The sequence below is a fragment of the Pelmatolapia mariae genome, linkage group LG16_19 (assembly GCF_036321145.2).
Source record: "Pelmatolapia mariae isolate MD_Pm_ZW linkage group LG16_19, Pm_UMD_F_2, whole genome shotgun sequence".
Lineage (NCBI taxonomy): Eukaryota > Metazoa > Chordata > Actinopteri > Cichliformes > Cichlidae > Pelmatolapia > Pelmatolapia mariae.
The window spans coordinates 64,163,492-64,176,222 of NC_086241.1; the positions used below are offsets into that span (position 1 = coordinate 64,163,492).

General features: G+C 42.1%; 1 protein-coding gene across 1 annotated transcript; it reads left to right on the plus strand.

The window, feature by feature from the left end:
* Positions 1–10,670: 10,670 nt before the first annotated feature.
* LOC134646074 (insulinoma-associated protein 2) lies at positions 10,671–12,599 on the plus strand. Its single transcript, XM_063499766.1, has one exon. It carries the CDS (start codon positions 10,671–10,673, stop codon positions 12,597–12,599), a length of 1,929 nt encoding a protein of 642 aa, XP_063355836.1.
* Positions 12,600–12,731: the final 132 nt, after the last annotated feature.

Below are 12,731 nucleotides of genomic sequence, written 5' to 3' on the forward strand. Positions count from 1 at the left end.
GTCAGCGGTGAAAAGCACAGTTTTTATTTGAAAGGTTATTTTTATCCAAGCTCCAAATCTCTTTGAGCAGATAGTTTTGACAAAGAGATAGAAGATGAGCCTTTCATATGGTATAACTTGTTGCCTATCCAACCTGCTGATGCCAATGTTTTCTTCTCTTACTCTTCTCTTACTGATGTCATAGACAATAATTTGCTGTAGTTTATCCTTGGAAACTATGATGTAAATCAAGACTCTGATGCTCAAAATTGTGCAAAAAATCATGCTGAATAAAAACAGATTTTGGTTTTACACTGATTCGATTTTAATCAGTTTGGTTGCAGTTTTTATTGGAGCTTAAAGCTGTTTTTTTTTTAGAAAATATATGAAAGATAGCCATATGAAATTTTCATATGGCTATCTCGTGTACTCAGGAAGTCATGTTGGAAAAAATAAGACAAATTAAAAACGTAAAATTTCCAGCCTATTCCTGTGTACTGCAGGGGCCTGTAGCTTGGAAAACATTCACTGTATGATGGTAAAAATTTCATTAAATAGTCAAAATCAGCTGACTCTGAGGTGGTTAGGTAGGACTTTTCCACTCATATCTGATGCCATGTTTCCTATCATGATCACAGAGCCGCTGGAAAATACACACGCAGTTATTAGCAGTCAAATCAATCTGGAATAGTTTACAGAACTTCTTGTCTGTAGAACATTTTGATTGCTTCCTCGTTTACATGACAGGTTTTCCATGGGCTCTCAGATTTTTGGACCTCACTTGTGCAGATATGTGGAGAAATTCCAGCCGTTGCAGCTTTGTGTGTGTGATCAGTGGTTGTTAACTCTTTTTGTTGATGTCTCTAAATTTTGCTGAATCGGCTTTAATGAGCTGTTGGGGGTTCATACAGTCAGCAGTCCAGACTTCCCCTTTCTACTGCTCAGTGTTTTTAATTCCTTCCATCTCACAATAGTCTGTTGGGAAACTTGCTGAACACGTTGAGCAAATTGTGATGATGCTGCAGAGATTAAATCCTCCAGTTTCCTGCTGTGACAACAAACAACTGGCTTTTATTTTGCGTGGAACAAACGTAACAGTGCGCCAGAGATGATCTCAACTATTTTTATGATCACATGCCAGACAATGGGCCACACTGTATAGTGTGTGTAGCATCAAGGAGTCTTACTAGAAAGAGGCAGCCAGTAGAGACTCTTTGTTTCGTACAAGATCGCGACTTATCAGGCCACGCTGTATCATAAAGACCTCATCCTAACAGAGCACTTCGCTCTCAGAATCTGGGCTTTCTTGTTCCTGAGCCTGGTTCTTCTTGTATATTTCTTCCTGTTAAAAAGGAGTTCTTCCTCCCTGCTGTCACCTGCTCACAGGGAATCATCTGATTGATTCGGTTTTCACTCTAATATTTTAGGGCCTTTTACCTCACAATAAAAAAAAGCACTTGATGAATCAGCTGTGTAAAAAAAAAAAAAAAATTTAGTTAGGTGTTTTCTAACAACAGCAACAACGTTGTCAATAATCAGAGCATATTCTCCGTAACCATGCTTGGTTGATATATACTCACCGGCGGTGTCGGTCTATTAGGTACATGTGTTCACATCTTTATCTAATCAGCGAGTCACATGACAGGAACTCAATGCATCTGGCCCTAAAGATGAAATCAAAACAATCTGCTGAAGCTCAAACGGAGCATCAGAATGAGGAAGAAAGGTGATTGGAGTGACTTTAAATGTGGTGTGGTTATTGGTGCCAGGCGGAAATGCTGACCTACTGGGATTTTCCCACATAGTCATTTCTAAAGTTTACAGAGAATGGACCAAAAAGTAGAAAATATCCAGCGAGCAGAATTTCTGTTGAAGCAAATGCCACATTGATGTCAGATGTCCGAAGTGATTGGATAGGCTGGTTTGATCTGACAGGAAGGCAACAGTAACTCAAATATCCACTTGTTACAGCTGAGGTATGCAGAAGAGCGTCCCTGAATGCACAACACATCAAACACATTGGATCAGGTGAAGCAGCAGCAGTAGCAGAAGACCACACCAAGTGCCACTCCTGTCAGTCAAGAACAGGAAAGGTCGAGCACCTTTGGGATGTGCTGGAACAGGAGATTCACATCATGGATGTGCAGCTGACAGATCTGCAGCAGCTGTGTGATGCTGTCATGTCAGTATGAAACAAAATCTCAGAGACTGCTTAAACACCTTCTTGAGTCTGTGCCACAAAGACATACAGGAATTCTGAAGGAAAAAGGAGGGCCGACCTAACAATAACATTATTGTATCTGAGTGACCACTAAGTTTATACTGACTGATATATCACATCTGCAGGAGCTTTTAGATAGATATATGCATGTGTTAGAGTGCTAGCTGATGCTCAGTGTCCTCTGAGCCTTTTTGTTACATTCTGCAACATTTCATTGTTTTTGTTGCGAAATCTTTGTGTAACCTGAGCCAACATCTATACTCACCATTAAAGAAATTTGCAGACACCAGAAAAAAACATATCAGTTCAGCACAATCATGGAATGAACAAGGTTTAACGTCACATAAAATTTTACTTAAAAATTAATACATCTAACATCAAACATTGCTTGTTTTTCCAGAGAATCAGCCATTATGCAGCAATCACAGTTTTGCAGACCTTTCAGCATTCTGGCTGTTCAAGTGTTGAGGCAATCTGGGGAAATTTTTGCGCTCACTTCCTGAAGTGCCTCCCACAAGTTGCATTGTTTTTATAAATGCTTCTCCCATACCATAGATATGATCAAGCTGCTACCACAACAGCTCAGTACACTCGCTGTCTGAATTCCTAGCTTATTTATTTATTTTGAAGGTGGTCGTCTTTGACACAGAATTTCTGCTGCAGTTTTTTAATGGTATAGTTAGAGTTAGGCAATGGGCTATGCAGATGATCGTTTTTCTTTTCAGATGACCTCTTTGGAGATCAATATTCGACTTAAACAAATCATTTGGGTTTTACCAGTCTGCTTTACAAGAGCATTGTGAGACCACAATCCTCAAAATGGAGAATTCCCTGCAGGAAGTGAGTCCAGAAGGATATCTGGATTAGTTTTTTATTTTTTTCTTAGGAGTCATAAGACAATATCTCACAATCTTTGTTCCTTAACCCCAACCCTGACATGTTGGTATTTATGTGTCCAAATTTTGCCCAAAGAGAAAAAAAAAATAAAAAAATAAAAATAAAAATCCTGATCTAATCCAGAAGTATCCATGCAGATCCATGCAGAGGAGGCACAAAGCGCTCCAAACACCTGTGAAATAAGTTTGTGCTTCTGCAAGCTTGGACCACTAGATGGCGATAGATGACCACTTTACTGAGACGTCCACAGTCGTCCTCTCAGTATGAGACTGAATTGCTTCCATAGAGAGCAGTCAGCATGATTTTGGTGTTTATTTCTCATCATTTACTGATTTGATTTAATTAAACTGACCGACAACAAGACAATGAAAACAACCTCTCTCCAGCATCTAAACTGTACGTGCGCTCCTGATGTAATTTTACTTACTGTATTTTACTATTTTTACCATATTATCTGATTATAGGTTTACAGAGAGTTTCTTTGTGATCTATCCAGTTATATTTGTGAGCACAAATAAGACTGGTTTTTAAGAAGCCTACAAATAACTGATGGATCAATGTCTAAATTAGAGAGGGAAATTATTTTTAAAATGTTTTAGTTTAAAATAGTAAAAAGCACAGAAACCTGTTTCTGTCTCTTCTGTAAGTGCATTTATTTACCTGTTTTTTTTTTTGTTGGGGTTTTTTTTTTTTTAATGAAACAGCATTTGTCTCAGTATTAGAGTGCAAACCAGTGTCATGTGGCTTAATTTAACTTTAAATCTCACAATAATCTAGGCTGCAACCAGTTGTGTCCTGTCATCTAACAGTGATTTATTGTATGTGTAAAAAAATAAAACCAAACCCTTTTTTCTTCTATTGTTATACAGCTGCTTCTAGCTAAGAGCCACACAAATGCAAGAGAGCCTAACCTCTCAGTTTAATCTCAAAATTAGATTGTTGTAGAGCTGGTTTCCCGAAACTGGAAACCAGCAAACTCATGATGAGTTAGGAAACGTGCACTGGGTTGTGCACGTGCTCAGTTCCCATCAGTTAAGATGTAAACTCCATGTAAACACAGACAGACAGACGGATCAGCCGTATAATACGACAGTACTTAAAGGGATTGTGACTGAGAAGCACAGATCAATAGAGTCATTTTCAGCAGTCTGGAGGATTATCCACCTCACTGCCCACTGATGCGATGCAAAATAAAGTCACACACACACACACACACACACACACACACACACACACACACACACACACACACACACACATGTCTGGTTTGCTATCCTCGTGGGGACATCCCATTGACATAATGCTTTCCCTAGCCCCTTACCCTAACCCTAACCATTAAAAATGAATGCCTAACCCTAACCCTTACCCTAAACCTAACCATAACCTAATTGTAACCCTGACAGTAAAACCGCATTTTGAGTGTGAAAATTGCTTTCAACCCCAAGGGGACCTGGATTTTGGTCCCCACGGTGCAGAAAGTCCCCACCAGGATAGTAAAAGTCAGATTTTGGTCCCCACCAGGATAGTACGAACCCGTACACACACACACACACACACACACACACACACACACACACACACACACACACACACACACACACACACACACACACACACACACCCTCCAGCCAGCAGCCTCCTCAGACTGCTGAGGATCTATATTTTTACAGGAGATTGACTGAGAGCACTTACCCCGTTTTTACATCTTTACACCGGCCTTTACTGATTTTATCCTCATGGCAGAACTCCCTCTTAGCTTTCTTCGTGTGATTCGATTCCCCCCCTTTTTTTTCCTTTGAGGAAAAAAAAGGGGGGGAATGACAGTTCAATGTTCACCAGCTGATCAGGAGATAAAATTTATATCATGCAAGCCTCACCATAGTGGGAAAATCCAGCAATGTGAACTAAATGTACATATATGTTTAAAAAGGGTTTTTTTAAAGGCTAAAAAAAATTATACCTTAATACACAATTAAATAATGATTTTATTAAGTTAGGACGGTGATATTCAGGATAAAATATCAGAAGAAATATATAATAAAACTGATCATTTTGATCTAGTTTTTCAGTATTTTGTATCACCTTGAATCTTACTACAATCTTAATAAAGGATGCTTCAAAATATTATATTCGTCTTAAATATATTGATCACTTTTGTGCATAAAAAGGAACTTGTTCAGTTTTATAGTAAAATGACTATTTATTTCCTTACTTGGTTTCCCAAAAAAGTAAAAATAACAACAAAACACCCAGTATGGGCTCTCTATACATTATTATCATTTGTATTTATTTTTTTCTGTTATAAAATATGGTTGTAGTGATCATAATGACTTTAAAAATCAAGCATAGGCCTTGGTTTCCTTAAAGGTTTCCTCAGGGTAGCAGCTGACAGTTACAGTGGAGAAACAGCCAAACTGAAGAAACTAGAAGCGCTGATTCAAATTAATTTTTAGTGTAGGACCCTCCACCCAGCTCGTCTCTGTTCTCTGCTGTATTCCCCAGGGGGCCCTCGTCCGGCCACCAGCCCGGCCCATGAGCTCGTTCCCACGCTCATCTGCTTTGATTGATTTCCAGGCAGCGACGCCGGCTGGCCGGAGCCCCTCTGGCCGAGCTGTGGAGCGCCTGGCCCACTCAGAGGGGCCTCAGCCCATGGTGGGGAGTAGAGGGTGGATGGATGGGTGGACGGATAGATGGATGAATCTCCCTTCGACCTCTTATCAGCCACAGCAGTCTCTTGTGGGGGAGGGTGAGTGTGAATTGTCCACACACACATTAGATCACAATCTCTCTCCTTCACCGCACTCTCTTTCTGTTCTGCTGAGGAGATAACGCCACGCAAACGTGCACGAGCACGTGCACGCAGAGGGAAAGCCGTGCCTGAGGTATTCCCACCATGGCAACAACAGAGACACGGATAATCAGACACTTCAGTCACACTGAAACGATCATTAGTAGTCTTAAAAAAGATATGATCTGTAACTGAGGGCCCCAGCAGGGAGGCAATTTCTAATTACACCCACTCCAGCGCATATGCACGAACCTGATCAGGTTGTTCTCCTCAAAATGCCTCCTGTGCATGTTCAGTGGTTAAAGGTGAAAACTGAAAACACTAATAAAGAGGCTACTAAGTTCACTTTTCCAAGAGTGTCGCAACATTACACAAATGTTTCATATCTGGTTGATTGTATTTAAAATATTTTACAGTTTTTAAAAAATTACATCAACCAAAGAATGTCAGTAAAAGTAAATAACTGAAAACAAACAGTTGATTTAAATGAAAAAGAACAAATTATTCATGTTTTATGTTTGTTCATCTCGTCTTCTTTAAACAGTTTTTACTTTCTCTCTCATTCCAAACAAACTCAAAGCAGATTATTTTTTTGCACATGATCAACTGCTGCAGCAACTCCATCATCTAAAACGATCAATTTTCATTCCCTTTGTTCTACTTTTGATGCATTTTAAGAAGTATTTGGAACCTGTGAGTGTTTTATGTATTGAAATTTACTCTAAATTCAGAAGAAATGTGAGAAAAATGTTGGGAAATTACACCACAAGTTGTGGTCTTTAAGTTCTGAGCACATTCAGAAAATCACTTCCTCAAAGATTTCACAATAGCTGGAGTTTCATATTGTACCAAATATTTAGTATCTTGCTACAGCTTCAGGAAATGTTCTGTAAAGGCTCCCTGAGGGTCTTCTGAAAGTTTAAATAATAATCTTCAAGTTCCTTTAACGGTTTCACCAAAAATGCCCTCTTAAATTATTCTTTAAAGTTTGTTTTTGTTTTTTAACACTGAGAACTCCTTCATGTATTGCACACTGTGGGATGATTGTCCACTTTTTAAAAAGCATCTGACATTATAGATCACAGATCATTAATGGAAAACATAGAGAAATACAACATTAGAGAGTTATCACACTAAATAGTTACACTGACCATGGATAGCAATATGTACAAATAAATAATCGTAAATCCAACCTCCTGAACGATGTTTTTTGGGGTTATACAAGGTTCAGTGTTGGGCTCTGTATGTATATTGTATGTAAAATAAAAAATAAAAATGTATTTTATTTACTAAAATATTGTTCCAGTACATCTGATTTTTCAGGTCCACAAAAAAGCCAGTTTAATTACTTTATATACCATTAGAATCATATAATATATCTTACATTTTATATTATAAATCCGTATCTGAAAATTTTTTAAATAAAACTTTCATAGAAATGTAGTGGAGTAAATGCTCTGCCCCTCTTTAGACCCCATGGAGTAAAGTTTACAAGAAATCTACCAGATTTAAAGATCTAGCAGTAAAAGTAAATAACTGAAAACAAACAGTTTTCAGAAGCAGCTAAAACATAATTTTTCTTTAGATTTAAACTATGGTGAAGGAATTTTATTGGCATTTTAATGTGAAAACACCGACTGTAATAAAACACTACTTAAGAGTTAGAGTTAATGAACCAATTGGTGGAAACATGAGCCCTGAACCTTGTTTGCTGATGACACTAATTTCTATCTCTCTGGAAAGAGTTTGGAAGTTCTGAATACAGTGCAAAGTTTTGAGGAAATAATTTAATATTAATAATTAAATAGTAAAATAATAATAATTTGTATATTAATATATCAAGTATCATTAGGAACTAGTAAATGTTCTGACATACTAAAAATTAGACCCTAGAGTAGTACAGTACTGTGCAAAAGTCTTGAGTCACTCCTCATTTCTTTGTGTTTTGCTTCCAAAGAGCCAGGCTTGCAGATTTGTTCTTAACTGGTCTTGAGCAAAAGTTCTCCAGGGTTTCTGGGTTTCTTTTTCACTCGCTTTCAGTCCAGTGCTAATGCATGACCATTTCCAGATGAATGTTTTGTTGCGTGTTAGGCCCCTTAGCACTGACTTGGTATCTCTTGGTATTTTGTGCGGTGTGTGTGCGTCCTTAAAAAATTCAAAATCCAGCCAAGACCTGACACAGGACTTGAGAGATGCATCTGGTCCTTCAGTTGTTCAATGAAACCTCATCAGAAATGGTCTCAGTGGTAGGGTGGATAACAAGAACCCATTCTTGAAGAAGGGAAACGGGGAGAAAGGACTCAGGTATGCACATTACAAAAAGTACTGGACTGAAAATCAATGTGAATACATATTATAGAGTGATGAATCCAAATTTGAAAATTTTAGCTCAAATCACAGATATGTTTAATTGAAGTCTTGGTCAGTATGTACGGAGAAGGTCAGGAGAGTACAACAGTGAGTGTCTACAGCTGAGGCTGTGTCATGGTGTAGGAGATTTTCTAAATTGATAGAATTATGAATCCATAAAAGTACCATCAGATTTTGATCCACCATGGAATACCATCTGAAAACCATCTTACACTGGTTTAAATGTTCAATGTGACAACGGTCCCAAACTCACTGCCAATGCAATAAAAGGGTACCTGGAAAAACACACGACGGAATACTATCAGTCATGGATCGGCCTCTGCAGCACCCGGACATTAACATAATTGAAAATGTTGGATCATCCAAATGGAGCCAACGCCCAAAGAAGAGCTTTGATGGTCCATAGAGAAGCCTGGAGAACTATTCTTGAAGACTCCTCAAAGAAATTACAAGAAAGCTGCTTGAGAGAGTTCAGATTGTGCTAAAGAATAATGGCTGGCTTTTATTGTACAAACTTTATTGCCATGTTTGTTTTAATCTATTTCCCATTTTCCTAGCAAATTTTAAAGGAATAATGGGTAAAGAAGACTTTAAAGTCAGTGCTATGAGGTGAAGGGATGTTGAAGCGGAAATGTGAAATTGGCAAAAATTGCTTCTGGCTATGTTATTTATTCAAGTCAGCCTGCAAAAGGAAGAGAGGAAATGAACATTAGGACATTTAATTATATTAAAAAAATTGTAATGTCATTACAAGTGTGAAACGTCTGAAAAGCAGGAAAGCAGTAAAGTAAATCCTATTTAATCTTAATCGGGGATACAGCCCTTATCTGCTAATGTGGGCACTGACTTTAAAAGGTGAAGTTTGGCTCCTGCTACTCTGACTTTAGGGATCTCCTGATCTTCCTGACTAAGATACCTTTTAAGAAGACAAATTTATCCCCTGAGGTATTCCAGACACTTTTCTTTTACTTAAAAAGGTCTTGCTAGTGACCTACCTCACTCCAAGGACAGCCTTTTCAGAAGTTATAGGTTTTCTCATTATGCAGGAGGCATTCCATGGCTCTTTTAACGTTGTGGCACCAGTTGTGGCACAGTATCTGATCATAAATAAATGCAGTGCAGAAAAAAAAATGACATAGGAAACACTGAGCACATGTTTTGCAGTATTATGTACTGTAAGTGGTGCTTCATAAGAGTTACAGTGGCCAAGCTAAAATTTCCAACGGGGATCTTTAAAATTTATACAGAAATACTTTTTTCTGTTTATCATACCTGTTCTGTTACCTATAAAACATTCTTTTTATCATTATCTATGTTGTTTATGCAGTTGAAAAACACAATTGATACTGCAAAAAATAAATACAACTGAAGGTAGGTTTATATTAATTATTTATTACAGTATCATCAGTACCAAATTATAGATGAAGTGGTGACGTCGTAATGTTTTAATCAATAACTACTTAGAATGAAGTCATCATGGTTGGGCTGTTTTTACTTTGAAACAGAAGTCTGAATAAAATCTGAGTAAACATCTTGTTTGAAGACAAGTAATACTTCAAATATTTGTGCAGAACCACTCAAAATATCCCAATTACTGATACCTAATTATGAAACAGTTACAGAGGAATTACAATAAAAATCAAAGCCTATATTTTAAAACAAAAACATGCATATATATCCACTCCAGAGGATAAAAAACTAATAAGGAGATTGCTTTCTACGGAGCTGCAGCCGATGATTGTTTTAATTATGGATGGATTTGTTTATTATTTTGTGACTGTTCATGGAAGCAAAACAATAAGATTCAATTAGAGCTTTCAGTTTAGAGTAATTTGGTTTACTGCTGTTTAAAAAAAATTACTACAATTTAAATCAGTAATCAAAACCGTTTTACTGGAAATTTTGTGGCAGGAAACATTTATATGATTAAAACTAAACAGTGCAGATAAATATATTCAACACCTGAAGGTTAAACACACTTTAGCATTTAACCATACTTAGACTCTACTTAAGTTATAGTAGGCTACAGAAAGTTTAGCATAAAAAATATTTAAAGTACTTAAAATCATGCCTCACGGGGCAGGTGCCACCCTGTGCCACCTCCACCTGGACACGCCCCTGCCTGACACTATTTTTTTCTTCGCTGTTGTGCTTTTATAATCTTTAGTCTAATGTTTAATTTCAGCATTCAGTCAAAGCTATCGGTGTCCGTGAGGCTGGATGGAAAAAAAAAAGTTAACGCGGATAGGCTGCTCTCTTTCTCTCTCCCTCTCTCGTTCACTCATCATACCTGCGCGCGCCCCCCTCTCCCTCTCTCTCTCTTTCCGCCACTTCAAAGCTCTACTTGAAAGTGGGCTCGAGACAAGAGTTGTTGTCCTTTCCGCTGCGCTTGTGCCACGCGCTGTCATCGCCACAATGCCTCGAGGATTCTTGGTGAAGAGACACCGGCGAGGCTCGGCGTCATACCGGTCACGGAGCAACAACAACAAACCGGAGGGTGACCGGAGCGGCGTCGGCGGGGGATACAGCTGTGAAGCGACCGGAGCAGAGAGCCACGTGCTCAGTGTTTTCCCGTTTCAGCGGCAGGACGGAGAGTTCCCAGTGTCCCGCGAGGACTCCGCTGGTGTCAGGGAGGCGTGGAGCCCGCACGTGGAGTCCGCTCTGGAGGCGGAGGCGGACCGGCGCGCGCAGTTACCTGAGAGCGAGTTGGACGCTTTGAGCCCCGACGGTGACTTCTCGTGCTTCTTCCCGCCGCCGCCGCCTCCGCCACTCACCGACTCCTGCAGCCCAGTTAAACCGGTCGGCACGAGACTTCTTGAGCAGCGCGAGGAAGGAGAAAAACAGCTGCTGTTCACGGGCAGGTGTCTGCCGTCCTCCCCAGTGCCGGACCTGCCGTTCCTGGTCAGCTCCACGCCGACCTCGGTGTCCGCCTCCATCGAGAGGATCCTCGCGAGCAGCAGCCGCCACCACGCGCCGTCCTACGGTCACGGTGACAAGTATGACCCGCCCCACGTGCACCTGTTCCCGCATCTCACCGTGATGAGCCAGGAGGCGGCGAGGAAACGCTCGTTCCTCGAGCCGAGCAGCAGCAGACACAGCAAACAGTCTGCGGGCAGCAACCCCACGAAAAAACCCAAAGTGAACCGGAAGCTGAACTTCGAGGACGAGGTCACGACCTCCCCGGTTTTGGGTCTGCGCATCAAGAAGGAGAGCCCCGAGCTGCGGAGGCACCGGGAGAAGTCGTCCGGCCCCGGCGGGAATCAGCCGCTGGGGGAGTTCATCTGCCAGCTGTGCAAAGAGGAGTACCCCGACCCCTTCTCCCTTGCGCAGCACAAGTGCTCCCGCATAGTGCGTGTGGAGTACCGGTGCCCCGAGTGCGACAAGGTCTTCAGCTGCCCGGCCAACTTGGCCTCTCACCGCCGCTGGCACAAGCCGCGCCCGGTAAGCAGCCCGGCAGGTGAGACCCCGACCCCCAACAAGAACCTTTCGCTCAAAGAGGCACGAGGGCTCGCTCAGCACGAGAGGCCGCCGGTGGAGTTGGAGGGCAAGGAGAACGAGCTGCTGCGCGTGAACACCAATCAGCACCACGCGGCGCTGGACAGCTCCCGCATGAGGCGCGAGCAGTCTCTGCTGCTGCTCCACGCGCGGTCCCGGGACAGCCCGGACGGCGACGGCCTCGCGCCTCCCCGCTACGACTCCTCTTCGCGTTACCGGAACCCGGCCGAGAGCTGCCTGGACCTTCAGCCGCAGGTGAGAGCCGCGGACAGCCCGCCGTCCAGCCTCCTCGTGCTGAACCCAGAGGAGCGCGCGGACCTGCCCCAGCAGCAGCTTCCGCCTCTGCCGTTCGTTCAGTCGTTACCGGAGGAGGAGGTGTACGAGTGCCGGTATTGCGGGAAGAAGTTCCGGCGGCAGGCTTACCTGAAGAAACACCTGGCCGCGCACGAGATGACATCGCGAGCGTCTCCGCCCGCTGCATCTTACGGCCAAGCGCGCGAGCCCAGTTCCGGACAGAGCCAGGTGTGCCTTTGTCACTTGTGCGGCGCGCGCTTCCCGTCGGTCGAAATCAGGGACAAGCACCGGCTGTGGCACGCGATGAGGGACGAGCTGATGGCGGAGACTCTGGGAGGAGGAGGACGCAGAGGGGACGTTTTCCACGCGCACAGAGAGGAGAGCGGTGGCGGGGAGTGCGACCACCAGCAGCAGCAGGAGCAGCAACAGATCTTCACGTGCAAACACTGCCCCTCCACTTTCTTCAGCTCCCCGGGACTCACGAGACACATCAACAAATCTCACCCCACCGAGAACCGGCAGGTGATGCTGCTGCAGATGACCGTGCGGCCGTGAGTCGCGCGCAAAACTGTAGTTTGGAAAAGGGGGGGAAAAAGTTTATTTATCAAGAAGTCCTTTCAGAAGCAAGTCTCGCCACTCGGTAGCCATCTTGGTAACACCTCCGGGCACTTATTTTAAAATATTGAA